Source organism: Rhincodon typus, chromosome 2, assembly GCF_021869965.1.
Source record: "Rhincodon typus isolate 14 chromosome 2, sRhiTyp1.1, whole genome shotgun sequence".
NCBI lineage: Eukaryota > Metazoa > Chordata > Chondrichthyes > Orectolobiformes > Rhincodontidae > Rhincodon > Rhincodon typus.
This window is the reverse complement of record NC_063333.1, coordinates 132,060,111-132,078,927: the sequence shown is the minus strand read 5'-3', so window position 1 is coordinate 132,078,927 and position 18,817 is coordinate 132,060,111. Positions and strand designations below refer to the sequence as shown.

The 18,817-nt window shown below is 43.9% G+C and overlaps 1 protein-coding gene across 4 annotated transcripts in view; it reads right to left on the bottom strand.

Moving 5' to 3' along the window:
• zgc:158766 (uncharacterized protein LOC100009641 homolog) overlaps positions 1–18,817 on the bottom strand; it is a 180,843-nt gene that overhangs the window by 42,157 nt on the left and 119,869 nt on the right. For all 4 annotated transcript variants that reach the window (XM_048616664.1, XM_048616684.1, XM_048616677.1 and 1 more), the window contains exons 7-8: positions 10,975–11,061; positions 8,881–8,997 (exon numbers count right to left, since the gene is read on the bottom strand). In XM_048616664.1, coding sequence (XP_048472621.1) covers positions 8,881–8,997; positions 10,975–11,061 — 204 coding nt within the window. The remainder of the gene's footprint in view (positions 1–8,880; positions 8,998–10,974; positions 11,062–18,817) is intronic.

Sequence of the window (18,817 nt, the reverse complement as noted above, 5' to 3'; positions counted from 1 at the left end):
AGGAGCAGGAAGGCTGACGTTTCGGGCCTAGAGCCTTTCTGCTCCTACGATGCTGCTTGGCCTGCTGTGTTCATCCAGCTCTGCACCTTGTTGTCTCGGATTCTCCAGAATCTGCAGTTCCTACTATCTCTGTCCCAACTAAACTAGTCCCACCTGCCTGCTCCTGGCCTCGAACCCTCCAAACATTTTCTATTCATATACTTATCAAAGTGTCTTTTAAACATTGTAGCTGTTCAGGAAGTTTATTCCACACGTACACCATCTTCTATGTAAAAAAATTGTCCCTCATGTCTTTTTAAAATCTCTCTCCTCTAACCTTAAAAATATATGCCTAGTCTTGAAATCCCTCATCCTAGAGATAAGATACCTACCATTAACCCTATCTATACCCCTCATGATTTTGTAAACTTCCATAAGGTCAGCTCTTAACCTCCCAGTGAAAGAAGCCCCAGCCTATCCAGCCTTTCTTTATAACTCAAACCTTCCACGCCTGACAACATTCTGGTAAATCTCTTCTGAACCTTTGCTAACTTAATAATATAGAACTGGACACAGTATTTCAGAAGAGGCCTCACCAATGTCCTGTACAACCCCAACATGAGTTCCTAACTCCTATATGCAAAGCACTGAAGGGTTATACCTTTGTCTTGGCTTTCTCTATTACTTGTTCCTTCACAGCGAGTGACCATTGCATTCAAAAGCACTTTATTTATAGACACAGAGATCCTGCTCATTTTCAAGTTTTCACATGAAGGTATAATGATACAAATCCTTTCCTTGCTCACCTCCTCACTTCCATCTTTCATCAAACTGCTCAGAAATCACACAACACCAGGTTATAGTCCAACAGGTTTATTTGAAAGCACAAAGAGCCTCACTTCTTCTTCAGGTGTTAGTCTGACCAAACCGGACTTAACACCAGGCTCCATGTACCCCATCATCATTGTGGTCACTGACTTACCTTGGCTGTGCTCCAGCAGTGCACTGATTTAAGAAACAAATTACATCCTTAGTTCCAAAGCCCTTCAGGGCCTCACTCCTCTCTATTACTGCAATTCGCTTCATCCCCACAACTACTTCAGATTTCAGCATTCCTCTAATTCTGGCATTTTACACATCTCTGATCTTAATCAGTCCATGATTGGCAGCCACTCCATCTGTCTGAACTTCCTAAACCTCAATCAATGCATTTCTTGCTCCCTCTTTAACTTGTTTTTTTCAACCTGTTTCTTTGACAAAGCTTCGGGCCATCTTTTCACATATCTTTTGTGCATTTTTATGTCAAATATTGTTTAATAACATTCCAGTGAGGCACTACTGTGAGTTGAAGATGTTATGTAAATGCATGTTGCTGTTTAATTTGACAATTTAGGCTTCAAAAAAACAAGTTGTCTTCTACTGTATGATTCATTGTATTAAATTGAAAAGCAATGGTTGTGAATTATTTTACCATAATGTAAAAACAATTTACAAGGATACCAACAGAACCGGCCTGCTGTGTTCATCTAGCTCTACACCTTGTTATCTAAGGAAATGACCCTATGACTCTGTGAAATAAGAAATAGAAGGAGTCAGCCATTTGGCCTCTCAAACTCACCCTGAAATTCAACAAGATCACGGCTAATATGGCCCAGGCCTCAACTCCTCTTTTGTGCCAGCTCCACATAGCCCTCAGTTCCTTGACTTTTAAAAAATCTATCCACCTCTTTAATAACTTAGGAAGCCTGACTGAAAAGGAACATCAACAATTGTTGAATACCAGCTTAGAGCCACCACTTGTGATGCCCATTGGTTAGCCTGAGCCCAGGACAGACAATTTTGCAGACACATCCTCTTTATTTTTCCCTAACCAACCAGCTCAGAGCTGCTACTACACACCTCCAGGGTGTATGGGATTTGAACCTAGGCTACCTGGTTTAGAGGTAAGGACACTACCACTGTGTCACAAGAGCACTCTGGGTTTTAGTTTTTTTTCTCCTTTCTATACTCAGCTGTGTTATCACACACAACTGAGTAACTTTCCTGCCACCAAAATCACTGACCTTTTCTTCTCTTCTCTTAAACTACTAGCCACCACAAGCAGTTCCTTGAAAATTGAGTCCCAGGTAGACAGGGTGGTGAAGAAGGCATTTGGTACGCTTGCCTTCATTGGTCAGAACATTGAGTATGGGAGTTGGGACAACATGTTGCGGCTATACATGACATTGGTGAGACCACTTTTAGAATACTGCATACAATTCTGGTTGCCCTTCTATAGGAAGGATGTTGTTAAGCTTGAGACAGTGCAGAAACAATTAGCAAGGTTGTTGCCAGGACTGGAGGGTTTGAGCTATAGGGAGAGGCTGAATAGATTGGGGCTTTTCTTCCCTGAAGAGTCAGAGGCTGAGAGGTGACATTATAGAGGTTTACAAAATCATGAGAAGCATGAATAGGTTAAATAGCCAAGGTCTTTTTTCTTTTTTTTGGGGGGTGGGGGGGGTGTCCAAAACTAAAGGGCATAGGTTTAAGATGAGAGGGGAAAGATTTAAAAAGGACCTCAGGGTAACCTTTTCACACAGAGCGTGGTGCGTCTATGGAATGAGCTGCCAGAGAAAGTGGAGGAGGCTGGGACAATCACAACATTTAAAAGGCATCTGGATAGGTATATGAATAGGAAGCGTTTAGAGGGATATGGGCCAAATGCTGGCAAATGGGACTAGGACAGATTGGAATGTCTGATCAATACATACAAGTTGGACTGAAGGGTCTGCCTCCATGCTGTATGACTCTATGATGCTATAATCACCCATGTGGCCAATTAAATATCTACAAACAAAGCCTATTATGGGCAAGGAAAAACATCAAAAGTGAGGGGGAGGTAGGGAGAGAGGAAAGGGACTAAATCAGAATGGAGTTGGAGGGGCTGGGTCTGCTTTATCCTTTTCCTGTTCTTTATACCCAGAAGCATTATCACACACAATTGAATGACTTTCCCACAACCAAAATCACCTTAACTGTGCTTTTTTTGTGAACGAATAACCACTAACAGTAACCACCCTTGCAGCCAAACCAATACCTGCAAGCAAAGTCCAATTTTGAGTAATGCAAATCATCAAAAGTGAAGGGGAGATTGTGAGAGAGGGAACGGGCGAAATCAGAATGGGGTTGAAGGGAGAAATAAAGCACTCTATCTGCCACGGTGCCCACCTCTCTCTAAAGACATCAACAGCACTGATGGACACCACATGCTCTGTCTCCAAGGACACCCGGGTTAGGTCTGCTTTATTCTTCTCAATGGGGAGGGGGAGATAGGGAAGGGGCTTGGGTCTACTTTATCCTATTTTCTATTCAACCTATTCTATTACATACGTGCGGAACAGGGAGGACCTGAACCCAAGGCCATCTGGCTTAGAATTAAGGATACTACCACTGAACCACAAGAACCCTTTGGGTCTTTTTTTTTTGTTTTCTAATCAGAAGTGTTATCATATACAGCTGAGCGACCTTCCCACCACCAAAATAACCATTTTTTTTACATTTTTGTTTAAACTAATAGCCACCACCAGTAAAAGCACCTGTGTGGCCAATGCAATATTTACACGCAAAGCCTGTGAAGGAGAATTCAAACCTGCAAAAGGGCTCTGTTTTATAAAGGGCTCAGGTGATGAGTTTCCAGTTGGCCAGGCCATTGCCTGTTACTCACTTAGCCCCAAAGGGAGCTTAATGAGTGATTCCCCTTCGACCTTGTAAGGGTTATCACAAGCTTCTCTTTAAATAATTTCAGTGACTGACACTCCATATCTCTCTGGGATACTGAATTCCAGACATTCACCACCTTCTAGGCATCAAAATTTATTCATGTCTCAATTTGAAAGAAATTTCTCCTTATTCTGTAACCATATCCCCTAGTTGAAGATTCCTCAACTCGTGGAGACATCTACTCCACTCATACTTTGTCAAACCCCCTCAGGGTCTTGTATTTTCAACAAGATGTCCACACATTTTTTTTTCTATACTCTAAGGTCTAACCTGGATAGCCATTCTTGACATTCAACCCCTTTCTCCAGGAATCAGCCTATTAAATCTATTTTGAACCACCTCCAATGTCAGTGTATCCTCTCTTATATACGAGGAACAAAACAATACACAGTGGGCCAGCTGTGGTCTCAGCAACATCCCTATTTTCAAACTCTAAACTCCTATGAATAAAGACCAAAATTCCATTTGCCTCTAATTACTTGCTGCTCCTGCAGGCTAACATTTGGTTTTTCGTGCACAAGAACACCCAGATCCCTCTGCACTGCAATTTTTTTGGAGGATGAAACTGTCACTATTATAAGAAAATCAAACATGTTGGGGCTGATTCTGGGAAAGGAGAAGACAAAGAAAAGTCCAAAAAATGTCCCCTAAAAAGAAGACAGGATGCAAATGGAGAACAAAAACAAAGTTGCTGGAAAAGCTCAGCAGGTCTGGCAGTATCTGTGGAGGAGAAAACAGAGTTAACGTTTTGGGTCCGGTGACCCTTCCTCAGAACTGATGGCTGGGAAAACGTCAGTTTATGTGCAGAAAATAGGGAGGTGGGTGGGGTAGGGAGTAAACGATAGGATAGAGCCCAAAGAGAGAGAAAGACAGTTAGACAGACAAAGGAGTTGCTAACGATCAGGCTGGGAGGGCGAATAGTTATTAATGGGGACTGTTAGTGACTAACAACAGGGGGTGTGTAATGGCAGGCTATGTGGTAACAAGGCCTGGTGTGTGGGGTGGGGGGCTGGGACATGGGAGAGTTTAGGCCCTAAAATTATTGAACTCAATATTGAATCCAGAGGGCTGTAGGGTCCCCAAGTGGAAAATGAGGTGTTGTTCCTCCAGCTTGCGCTGGGCTTCACTGGAACACTGTAGCAAGCTGGAGACAGAGATGTTGGTCAGGGAGCAAGGTGGTGCATTGAAGTGGCAGGCAACAGGTAGTTCAGGGTCTTTTTTGCGAGCAGAACGTAGATGTTCTGCGAAGCGGTCGCCAAGTCTACGCTTTGTTTCCCCAACGTAGAGGAGACCACATTGTGAGCAGCGAATGCAGTAGATTAGATTCTTGGAAGTGCAGGTGAAGTGTTGCTTCACCTGGAAGGTATGTTTGGGCCCTTGGATACTGTGGAGGGAGGAGGTAAATGCGCAGGTGTTGCACCTTCGCCTGTTACAGGGGAAGGTGCCGTAGGGCTGTGGGGAGGTGTTGGGGGTGAAGGAAGTATGGACCAGGGTGTCCCAGAGGGAACGGTCCCTGTGGAAGGCGGACAAGGGAGGGGAGGGGAATATGTGTCTGGTGGTGGCATCTTGCTGGAGGTGGCAGAAATGCCGTCTGATGATCTTCTGGATGTGGATGCTGGTGGGATGGTAGGTGATGATAAGGGGAACCCTATCGCTGTTGCGGGAGGGAAGAGAAGGGGTGAGGGCGGAAGTGCAGAAGATGGGTCATACCCAGTTGAGGGCCCTGTCAACAACGGAGCTGGGGAATCCTCGGCTGAGGAAGAATTGGACATTTCGGAGACTCTCTTGTTGAAGTTGGCCTCATCTGAACATATGCGACAGAGACGGAGGAACTGAGAGAATCGGATGGAGTCTTTACAGGAAGTAGGGTGTGAGGATGTATAGTCCAGATAGCTGTGGGAGTCGGTGGGTTTGTAATGGATATCAATGGCCAGTCTATCCCCAGAAATGGAAACAGAAATGTCGAGGAAGGGAAGGGAGGAGTCAGAGATAGACCAGGTGAAAGTGAGAGCAGGGTGGAAATTGGAAGCAAAATTGATGAAGTTTTCCAATTCTCGACGAGAGAGGGAAGCAGCACCGACGATATCATTGATGTATCGGAGAAAGAGTTATGGGTGGGGGTCAGAATAAGACTGGAACAAGGAATGTTCCACGTACCCCACGAAGAGACAGGCATAACTCGGGCCCATGCGGGTACCCATGGCAACCCCTCTTACCTGAAAAAAATGAGAGGATTTGAAAGAGAAATTGTTGAGGGTAAAGACAAGCTCGGCCAAGCGGAGGAGGGTGGTGGTGGGTGGGGATGGTTCAGGTCTTTGCTCCAGGAAGAAGCGGAGAGCCCTACGACCCTCCTGGTGGGGAATGGATGTGTAAAGGGATTGCACATCCATGGTAAAGAGGAGGTGGCTGGAGTCGGTAAACTGGAAGCTTTGAAACTGGCGTGAGGCGTCAGATGAATCATGGATGTATGTGGGTAGGGATTGGACCAGGGGGGAGAAGACTGAGTCAAGGTAGGAAAAGATGAGTTCTGTGGGGCATGACCAGGCTGAAACAATGGGTCTGCCTGGATAGTCCTGTTTGTGGATTTTTGGCAGGAGGTAGAAACGAGCTGCGCGAGGTTGGGGGACTATTAGCTGGGAAGCGGATGGGGGGAGATCACCGGATGAAATGAGATCCATAACCGTAGTGGATAAATGGCCTGATGTGTCATGGTGGGGTCATGGTCCAGGGGAAGGTACGAGGAGGTATCTGAGAGCTGGCACTCAGCCTCTGCAAAGTAGAGGTCAGTACGCCAGACTACAACAGCACCACCCTTATCGGTAGGCTTGATGACAAAGCCAGGGTTAGATCTGAGAAATGGAGAAAGTGTCTCCACATGCAGATGAGTTCAGAATAATGGGACATGGATATATTATATAGGCACTAAATGATCAAATAGGAACTACTTTAGACACAGTGTTCTGAGGATATGTCATCTGTTCTTTGGAATGATTGATGATAGTATTGATTTACCCAAGAGCAAATTTTACACCATATATAAGGAAGAAGGAAATGAAAAGATTTGAGGTCAAAGTGGAAAGAAATCAATACAGTGACAGGAAGCTCATGTGAGACATAAACATTGGGGTAGACAGTTTGTATCAAATGGTCAACTTCTGGGCTCCAAATTCTGTGCAATGATATAAGCAGATAGAATACAAACTCTTCCTGACAAGAATACAAATAAAGTTCACTCTAGAAGTGCTCACTTCTCTTCAAGTCCTGTTTCTATGGGGGTTACTGACACACATCCAACTGATCATTCTTCAGATGTGAGTCTTCAATCAGCCATTCGACAGGGGAAGTGACAGATGAAATCTGATTCTATACACATTTACCATTCACCACTTTCCAGGAAGGACGGGACGACAGTGATCAAGCCTAGGATCTCCCGTTTCACCAAAGATCCTCAGACAGCACTTTCCAAACCCACGACCGCTTCCATCTGGAAGGACAAGGGCAGCAGATATATGGGAACACCACCACTTCCAAGTTCCCCTCCAAGTCACTCACCATCCTGACTTGGAAATATATCGCCATTCCTTCACTGTCGCTGAGTTATAATCCTGGAATTCCCTTCCTAATAACATTGTGGGTCAACCCACAGCAGGAGAACTGCAGCGGTTCAAGAAGGCAGCTCACCACCACCTTCTCAAGGGCAACTAGGGATGGGCAAGAAATGCTGGCCAGCCAGCGATACCCACAAATGAATAGAAAAAAAAATTGCTGCCAGAGCTGGGATCCATTAGAACACACTGATCAAGAATCAAGTGTTCCTGGTCTCTTTGCCATCACTGGCACTGAACTTTGGAGAAACCCTTTCCACCATCAAGATATTACAGAACCATGGAAAGGTTATAGAACAGAGAAGACTATTTAGAAACATAGGAATAGGAACAGGAGTAGGCTATTCGGCCCTTCAAGCCTGCCCTGCTATTCAATATGATCTCGGCTGATCATCCTACTCAGCATCCTGAGACCCCATACCTTATGATCCCTTTAGTCATAAGAACTTGATCTATCTCCTTCTTGAAAGCTTTTAATGTTGTGGTTTCAACCTCTTTCTGTGTCAATCAGTGCCAACTTTCAGCAAGTGCATTTCAGCTCGTCCCACCCACCTACGCACTTTCCTGTAATCCTGCAATTCTTTTGTGTACATTTAATGACTGTACATCAGTGGGAGTAGAGGATAAGCATCATATTGAATTAGCATTTTGAAAGATAAAAACAAAAGTTGCTAGAAATGCTCAGCAGGCCAGGCAGCAACTGTGCCGAGAAACAGAATGAACATTTCCATTTGTTAACTCAGTTTCTATCCACAGATACTGCCTGGCTGCTTGGGTACTTGCAACAGTTTATGTCATTATTTCAGATTTTCAGCATCTGCAGAACTTTGCTTTCATATTAAGCTTTTCAGGTTGAGCAGATTCCAATGACTTTCAATACATCTGAAGGTGAGCATAAAACAATAAGATGGTAAGAAATAGGAACTGGAGTAGGCCATTCAGTCCATTCAGCCTGCTCTGCCATTCAGTAAGAACTTGCCTGATCTAACATGTCTCATAGCAGCATCTTGCACTTTCTCCATAATCTTTGATTCCCCAACTGATGAAGAATCGATCTCAGCCTTAAATATACACAACGACTCTGCCCCACAGCTCTCTGTGGCAAAGGAGTCCCAAACACTCTCACACTCTGACAGAAGAAATTTGTCCTCATATCAGACATAAATTGGTGCTCCCTTTATCCTGAGACTATGCTCTCTTGTCCTAGACTCTGCCATGAAAGGAAATGTCCTCTCAGCATTTACCCTGTCAAGCCCCTAAGAATCCTATATGTTTCAATGAGATCGCATGTGAATATTCATTAAGTTTCAAGTAATCCACATGTATAAAGCCTTAAATTCTTTGACTCGATTGAAATTCTGCGAATACTTCATTTTCAAGGAAAGTCTCATTCATTGGACTTGGATGCTCAATATTAGAGAGAACTTGTCAAGCTAACATTCCCAGATGCATTAAACAAGTATATCAGTGACAGTGACTGCTTTACCACAGTAGTTTAGATAGGAATACTTTGTTGCCTCAGATGGACCATACGAACCATATGGAAGCGAATCCAATCATTGTGATCATAAGGAAACGTTCCAGAAAATTCCTGCGTCAGTTGGCTGCCATCAATGTGCTTGTGAAGAGCCTTCAGCGACGACACTATTTCATACTTGATTGGGCAAAAAATAAAAATTAATCTTAACAGGTGACTCCTTGCAAGCTCATGTTTCTCCTAATACACAATAATGCTTTCTTGTGAGAGCTGACATAAGAACAATTATTTGGTAAATGTTTAATTGTGGAACAAAATAGGTTCATTGATGGAAGGGTTTTAAACATTCAATATCTTTGAACTTTGGACTGAGAGGAGTTAGGTACTCCATGCGTTATTGAAACAGCTGTTATACCGTTCACAGCCACGGGAGGCGGAGATTTTTTTTTCAGAATCAGAATATTTTGGTTCATAATAGAATCCCCATAGTGTGGAAGCAGGCCACTCAGCTCAACAACTCCATGCTGACCCTGCGAACAGCATCCCAGCCAGACCAAACCCCCCTTGCCCTATTCCTGCAACCCTGCATTTCCCATGACTAATCCACCTACCTACACCTCCCTGGCCACTATTGGCAATTTAGCATGGCCAGTCTACCTTCATGTACACTTGTGCCAGTATCCGTGGGGGACGGAAGTGTCACAGAATCACAAAAAAAATGCCTGCCCTAAGGACTTGGCTTCAGCTTATGTTCCACATTGACTAAACTTGGACAGACAATCCTGCACGCTGCCAAACTCTGTGCCAGAGTCTGCTGGAGGACGATACCCGTCATTCACTGCATCTTCCAGGAGCAATCCTGTTGTATTCAGGAAATTGCTATAATGTTGGTCATCAGTCTGGGAGACTTTGTTTGTTCAGCCTCCTCCCATGTTGTTGACTGATGTGCTCGTGCCAAAGTTCACACCAAGCTATAAGACATCTGAATTCTATTGACGGACCACATTAATGGCAGACAAATGAAATAAAAGAATTCTTGGAAAAGGCACTAAATCATTCTCATAAGTTTATCATAAAACAACTGCATTTAAAGTAGTTATATTTTTCAGCCTGACCCAAATCTAAATGCTGAATTTAATTGCTGACGTGAAAGTAGGATTTAATATGATTTCTACACAAATATTTGTCTGGAAATGCATTTTCCTTTCCAGGTATTACATCGAACTGAAATCATTTTGTTGTTTCCGTTCCAAATCACAATCAAAGATATTGAATGGTGCAACTGTTAGAAAAGATCAATCTATAATTAAATGAAACAGTGGAAGAAAGACAAGATGACATAAGTTCAAACTAATACCAAGTCCACGAATAAAAGCATTGCTGCACAATAGCTTGCATTTAGATAGCATCTTTAATGTGATAAAACGTCCATAGTCAGCTCGCAGGAGCATCAAAAGTTAATGTTCAACAGTTGAAGGCATGGCTTGCAAGAGTGGGGTGGAATGTGGATACCTCCTATGTTCAAATAGAATCCCTAGTGGGGGGACAGGGCATTTGGCCCAACAAGCCCAGACCAACTCTCCCCCCTACCCTATAACCCTGCATTTCTCATGGCTGATCCACCTAACCTACAGATCCATGGACAGTATGGGTAATTTAGCATGGCCAATCCACCTAACCTGCACATCTTTGGGCTGTGGGAGGAAACCAGAGCTCCCAGAGGAAACCCACACAGACGTGGGGAGGATGTACAAACTCCACACAGACAGTTGCCAGAGGCTGGGATTGAACCCAGGTCCCTTGGACTGTGAGGCAGCAGTGCTAACCACTGAGTCAACATACCATATTGTGGGGATGAATGATATTACAGCGCTAAGGAGACAGCGAGCCTGTGGAGGAGTTAAACAGAAGGATGAGAATTTTGAAATCAAGGCCTTGCTGAAGTTGAAAGCAATGTCGGTCAGGAAACACAGGGAGGGTGCTGAACAGGACTTGGTGCGAGTTAGAGTACAAGCTTCAGAGTTTTGGATGAGTTGGTCAGGCAGGTTTGTTGCTTCCTCATAACCTCACAGAAATATTCCAACCAGCTTAACTGTAGCATCATAACTGAGTACTGCAACTTCTTACTCTCATCTTACTGAAAATCTGATTTACCTGGACAAGTGGATCCCTTTCAGGTCTGAACATAGAGTCTTTTTCCACCAAAATCAGGACAGAGTTAATGGCATTTGGAATGGCAACCTGTAAACAGTTAGAAATAAATTCAGCTGTACAGTTGAATGTGAATAATCATCTAAGTACAAGAGACAGTTGAATCACATTACTGAATTATCTAACCTAAACATCACAGATCTAATTGTCCTGATTGTTGTGCCTGGTGGTCAATACTGACATTTCAGTGGTTTTTAGCAGCAGTAAAAGGGAAAGGTGCCATATTCCGACTGAACAATAGAGCTGCTCTCTCATTAGAGAGAAGCGACTGTGATGGTTTCACCCAAGGGCCACCATGCTCGGGCAAGGGGTGGGGTTGAGATGGTAAATCTTCACAGCACCCCTGTCTGAGTCAAAATGTTGTGGGTTCAATTCCTATTCCAGGACATGAGCAGCAAAAACAAAATCGTGGCAGCATGGTAGTGCCGCACTCTCAGGTGAGATGGTGAACTGTGCCCCATCTGCCCTCTCCAGTGTATGTAAAAGAACACATAGAATCACAAGGAGCAGAAGTAGGCCACTCAGCCCACAAAATCTGCTCTGACATTCAATGAAATCATGGCTGATTTGATAATCCTCAACTCCACTTCCCTGCCTGCTATCCACAACCCTTCATTCTCTTACTGATTAAAAATCTGTCTCAGCCTCGAATATTCCTCATGATCAGTCCTCAACAGTTCCACAGATTCACTACCTTCTTTGAGAAGAAATTCGTCCTCATCTTAAATGGATGACCCCTTATTCAGAGATACTATTGTGAAGGAGGATTAATCTCCTGTGCTAGTCAAAACATCGCAATAACAGATTATCAAAATGCTGTTTGGCTGCAGCATTTTCTACATAACAACAACAACTAAAGTTCAAAACTATTTAATAGGTTTTAAAGTGTTTTGAAATATTCTTTGGTACTGTAAGGCACAATATCAATGCATGTCTATTTATTTCAATGTAATACTGAGGGAGTGTTGCACAATCACAGAGGTATTACCTCTTGAATGAATTGCTAAACGGAGTCCACACTTGCCCTCTCAAATCCGTGGAATAAAGAGGGACAGCACTCCTTTCTGGTGTTCAATTAAAACAGATAAACTGGTCATGGTCACATTGCTGTGGGTCTGTGGGAGATGCTAATCACAAATTTGCTGTGATGTTTTCAACATTATAACAGTAACAATATGAGACGTGAAAAAAAGTGCTTCATTAGTTTTAAGCTGCTTTTGGATGGCCTAAGGCTGTGGATGGTGTTATATAAATACAAGTTCATTCTTTTACAGAGCATGCTAAAATGGCAGCTGTTGGGAAGAGGGGAAATGGTGGAGGATTCCCATGACATGTTAAAATGATGGATAGTTAATGAAGGAATGGATGAATTATTTATTGTCATGTGTATTTTACACTGAGAAAAACAGTAAAATACAGTGGAAAGCTTTCATTTGTTGCCATAATCATTTTGCTAGTTTTCAGAGAAAATGAAAAGATACAGCTTAAAGAGAAGTCCATCTACATAGGAGTCTGAAGCTACTCAGAACCACCACCACCTCGCAAGACCCAACTAATGTCGAAGTGTCCAATCCTCAGGTGCCATCTTTCGCCATTGGGCTTACCTTATGACACTGCATCAGGGCTCACTCTCATCCATTCTGGGCAAGCTCTCTCCTCTGTAGATAGTTGTAGCAAGAAAAAGTGTTTGGCCTAACATAGTTCATTCACTAAAAGAATATGAAACGCGATACTGTGTCCTTATTTCTGAAGTGAACATTAATTATTCTTTCCAGGCCTCTTACAATATTCAGTGCAAATGGGGCTGTCAGTGAGATTGAGTGGGTATAAGAGGGAAGGCAAGAGTTCCCAGCCTTCTTGCCCTATATTAGTACCATAAGGACATTCCAAGAAGGTTGACAATGGGGGAGTGCACTAGAAGGCAGACAAGCAGGCCATCAGTTGGTCTCTCGTTTACACCAGTAAAAGGCCTGGCTGGGCCAGGTGTTCTCCAGGGAGAGAGCAACGGCAACTCGAGATGATGATCAGTGCCATTCACAATCACAGAGATACTGCCCTGATCTGAGGCGCAGGGGGGTGGAAACCAGCCCTCCCTGCACCCACGATTTCCCCAACAATTTACTTTTATCTTGATCCCTCTACCTCTAATCCAGCAATATCATGGAGCTCTTCCAATTATTTTCAAAGCCTTTTAAACGACTGATGTAGCATATTGGTGAAGCAAAACTTTTTGATCATATTGAACAAACCTGGGAATTGCGCAATTTATAAATATACTGCAATGTGGTTAAACAGCCTACTTTTTCAAGGAGGAAACTTTGATATATACATATTAATGTTGTAGCTTGAATAAAAAATTCCAGTAATTGGTCACCAAAAAAATAATCAGCTCACTAAAGAATACAGTAGAGAGCAGGTGTTCTGCTCTGATATGTAAACCTAGCTTTAAAACAAAAGCACATTGTATACTGGTGAGATCGTTTGGATTTTTCAGTGTGTGGTGAATCTACTGTCCTCAGAGAAAATTGTTCTCAAAGATCTTGTTGTCTGTGTGGCTTTGTTTCCTTCTTGGCCAATGATAACTTAAAGCTCATCTAAACGAATGGAATGTGACAATGCTGTCAGCAGGCAAATAATTATGCCAATCACTTTGATGTATTTCCACAGACAGCAAGCCAGGAAGTTAAAACCACTGATCGCCTTCATTCCCAATTAAAAATTCCAGATTAGAAAATAAATTACTATGTTTGGTTCAAACACCAGTTGAAATGAATTAAGAATATATGGATTTCTTCATCGTAGGGAAATCCACATCCCAAAAATACAAACATAGGTTTTTACTGCCAGGATGTGTGTTAAGCATTAATTTTGATATAAATGTTGTCTTCAAAACATGGGGTTGGATTTTACACAGCCCACTCTCCCTCTGTCATTGGTGTTGAACATGGCATGGCAGAGGTGAGGAGGGAATGTTTATCAAAATAAGCTTGTCACCTTCCAGCCACCTTCCCACCTGCTCACTCTAACCAAGCTATGGGGCTAGTAGAGGCTTGGGTTTATTATGGCCCTGGAGTTGCCAAACTAATGGCAGATTAATGACCTTACCCACAGCCTCACAAGGGGAGATCCATGCCAAGTGAGAAGCATCGTAGCTTTAACGGTGCAGGCTCGTATCACCAAGGGGTGGGGGAGACATCATTTTCAAATTCCCTGTACCCATTGGAGACATGCTTTGTAATGTGTCTCTGTATCCTTCCACACACCACCACCACGTCCACCCTCTCTCAAACTTGCTTCCACACACACATCTCTATTGGAGCCTGCCAGCCTGTCCCTGAGGGACAAAGACCCTTTCCCTAGGCAATTAACAGCCCCCACCCACAACTCTTCCTCCGATATATCGATGATATCATCGGTGCTGCTTCCCTCTCTCATCCGGAATTGGAAAAGTTCATCACTTTCGCCTCCAATTTCCACCCTGCCCTCACTTTCACCTGGTCTATCTCTTACTCCTCCTTTCCCTTCCTCAACATCTCTGTTTCCATTTCTGGGGATACACTGGCCTGCAAACCCAATGACACCCACAGCCACCTGGACTATATATCCTTAAACCCTGCTTCCTGTAAAGATTCCATTCCATTCTCTCAGTTCCTCCGTCTCCGTCACATATGTTCAGATGAGGCCAACTTCGACAAGGGAGCCTCAGAAATATCCACCTTCACCCTCAACCGAGGATTCCCCAGCTCCGTGGTCGGCAGGGCCCTCAAGCGGGTTCAACCCATCTCCCGCACTTCCGCCCTCACCCCTTCTCTTCCCTCCTGCAACAGCGATAGGGTTCCCCTTGTCCTTACCTACCATCCCACCAGCATCCACATCCAGAAGATCATCAGCTGCCATTTCCATCACCTCCAGCGATTTGCAACCACCTGACACATATTCCACTCCCCTCCCTTCTCTGCCTTCCGCAGGGACTGTTCCCTCTGAGACACCCTGGTCCACACTTCCTTCACCCCCAACACCCCCCCAACAGCCCCACTGCACCCTCCCCTGCAACCGGCCAAGATGCAACACCTGCTCATTTACCTCCTCCCTCCCCAGTATCCAAGGTCCCAAACATACCTTCCAGGTGAAGCAACACTTCACCTACACTTCCCAGAATCTAGTCTACTGCGTTCGCTACTCAAAATATGGTCTCCTCTATATTGGGGAAACAAAGCATAGACTGGGTGACCGCTTTGTAGACCATCTACGTTCTGCTCGCAAAAAAGACCCTGAATTTCCAGTTGTTTGCCGCTTTAACATATCACCCTGTTCCCTGGCCAACATCTCTGTCTCAGGCTTGCTGCAGTGTTCCAGCGAAGCCTGAAAGAACAGCACCTCACTTTCTGCTTGGGGACCCTGCAGCCCTCCAGACTCAATATCGAGTTCAATAATTTTAGGGCCTGAACTCTCCCATGTCCGAGCCCCCTACCCCACACACCAGGCCTTGTTATCACATAGTCTTCCATTACACACTAACTATTGTTAGTCACTAACAGTGCCCATCAACAGCTATTCACCTTCCCAGCCAGATCGTCATCCACTCCTTTGTCTGTCTAACTACCCTTCTCCCTCTTTGGGCTCTATCCCCACCTATCATTTACTCCTTACCCTCTCCCCCTTCCTATCTTCTGCATATAAACCAACATTTTCCTAGCTATCATCAGTTCTGAGGAAGGGTCACTGAAGCCGAAATGTTAATTCAGATTTTTCTTCACAGATGCTGCCAGACCTTTTCCAGTAACTTCTGTTCTTGTCTGCAATTAATGGCCAACTGGTGATCAAATGACATGGGAGAGCTGCTTGTCCCATGGTGGCCTCCTTATCAAATTTTTATCTCGGTGGGGGAGACCCGTCGGCTCCACAAAATCCAGCCTATAATTTCATCTCATTCAATGAGATGCAATCTTGTCTTTGCAAGTGCTTTATAGTAAGATTAGCAGTCTAGAGGTGGAAATTTTCTTCAAGTCATGATTCAACAGAGAAATTCGGTCTACAGGAATTTCAACAGTGCACCTTTCGGAAGAAAGTGGGACCACTGCTGGAACCATCTGGATTTCCCCATCTTTCTGTGTCAATGTGAGTTCCCAAAGGTACTGAGAGTTTCAAGGGAATAATAACATAAAGCATTGAGTTCTCCACTACATCACAGCAAATGTTAGTTTATTGCATCTTTACATAATAAATAGGGACAATCTGAAATCTAACTCACTGTGATTTCAATTTCAATGTGCTCCTTTTCTCACAATTGTACTTCCATAGATGTTGTGCAAACATCTTATGGGTAATGTCTTTACCTCTAAGTGGAAGCCCTGGGTTCAAGACCCATTTTGGGACTTGATGGTACATTTGAATTGCCGCCAAACAGGTTGAGTAGGGGGTGTATTTTTAAGGTGAGAGGAGATAGATTTTAAAAAGATATGAGGAGCAAAAATTTTTTGCACAGAGGATGGTTCGCATGCGGAATTAACTTCCTGAGGAAGTGGTGGACGTAGGCACAATTACAATGTTTAAAAGACACTTAGGTAAGTACATGATTACGAAATGTTTGGAGGAATATGAGCCAGGAGCAGGCAAGTGGGACTAATGCAGTTTGGGATTATGTTTTGGCATGGATTGGGCTGAAGGGTCTGTTTCTGAGCTGTATGACTCTATGACTCCATGAGTATCAATACACACATCTTCCAAAATGTGACAGTGGCCAGTCAGAAAGAACGGGAGAAATTTCCGCTTAGACACATGATGGAAAACTGGAGCCTTCAGTGTCACTGCTCACAGCTCCTGACTACAGCAGTCCCATGGAATGACATGATACCACAGCAATGTGAATCTCTGTGTGAAGGGAGGTGTTTACTGGTTGCTGGATTTCCGGTGTGTATTCAATATGTTTTGAATTTTTAGTATGATCAATAGTTTGAATCAATATTCTATATTCAATTGAAATATTCAAGAGGGCATTGGATAATTATTTGGATAGAAATGGCATGCAGGGCATGGGGGTGAAATGACATGAGACTGGCACTAGGGAATAGAACCAGTAAGGCACAATGAGCAGAATGGTCTCTTTCCATGCCATAACGATTCTGAGAATCTACATATTACCCAGGGCGCACAGTGGATGGGGATACTTATGTGTTTGTACATTTTTTAACCATAAGTTTCTTTCCAATACCCAGCCTACACAGATAATCCTCACAATGATGGGTCTTACTCAGCTATTCAACCACAGGAGAGTCACGCGGTTGAGCTCAATCCCATTATTACCTGATGCTAGCACAAAGCAGGATGGGTTGCTGGGGTAGGTAGATACTCCCTGGATGGTGAGGCCGGTGAAACGTAAAATCAAGCAGAGTCCACAACAGCAATTGCTCCCAAATAGTCCGGTTGTGATCACCAAGTTGTGATCAGCTTGGGTGAACTGAAACCAGTGGCATCACCCTTCCTGCTGCCCACTCATCACCATCTCCCAGTACCCTGTCCCTATCTGTCATAAGGAAGCTGGCACAGACTGGGGCTGGGAACAGAAATGGGAGCCAATTCCCCCACATGAATCGCAATAACATGTCTGTGGGCACTTCAAGCTCCTCAAAGACAGCAGGGGCACTCCCAACAACAGAAGACTAATGGGAGGTTCTCTATCACACAGTGATTGGCCACACCACTGGTCACAATTATGGAACTGTTGATACAAAAATGGAGGTGTTGAGGAACAAGCTGAAGTAAGAACAAAACCAAAAACAGAAACAATAACAGAAATCGCTGGAAAAAAGCTCAGCAGGTCTGGCAGCATTAAGAAAAATCAGAGTTTACATTTTGGGTTCAAAGTTCCCAAAACTCTGGGCCCAAGAGTCCAGAGGAAGGGTCACTAGACCCGAAACGTCAATTCTGATTTCACTTCACAGATGCTGCCAGTCCTGCTGAGCTTCACCAGCAATTTCTGTTTTTGTTTCTGATTTACAGCACCCACAGTTCTTTCGTTGTTTTTTTAAGCTGAGGCAAGTCTATTTTTACTTTTCAAAACATCCACAGTTGCCTGGCTACAATCCTGGAATGGCAACCTCTCCAGTTCATGGCAAGTGGCTATAGTGGTGCCCTGGCAGTCATTATGAACCTATCATGAGGGAATCCATCAGACCTTCCCTCTGCCTCGAACCTAGCACCTCAGTTTGAATGTGACCCCAGTCAGTGAGGGGATGAGGCCCTAATAGGCTCAGTAATTAAACTTAATTGGCCTCAAACAGTGGGCAGTCTATTCCACCCCCAGCCACCCTCATTCAAAATGGCGGAGGGTCAGGATTGTGGATGCAAACCAGCCTGGAAGATGGTGGCGCTAAATTGTGACCCCGTCCCTGTTCGATCTGGATCATCAAATTCATTTAAAAATCCTAGCCCCAGGAAACAAAGCTGGGCCCTTTCAAGCCTGACACATGTTTACTCACTCTGCCATCAGAGGGAGCCCCAGATCCCCAGGTTCCAATGTAAACCAAATAAATTAATCTGGAGGGAAATTAAGTAAAAAGAAAAATGAGATAAAGAGCAAATATGGGTCAGATGCAGAAGAACACAACACAAGATAAACAAGAGAGAGCGTGGGCATAAAAATAAAACAGCAATAAATGAACCAAGAGAGACAGAGAGATATGATACCAGACATAAGTAGCCAAGTTAGAGAAATTAATTTTGGAAACAACCTTGGACTCTCTCCTATATATAACAAGGTGTAGAGCTGGATGAACACAACAGGCCA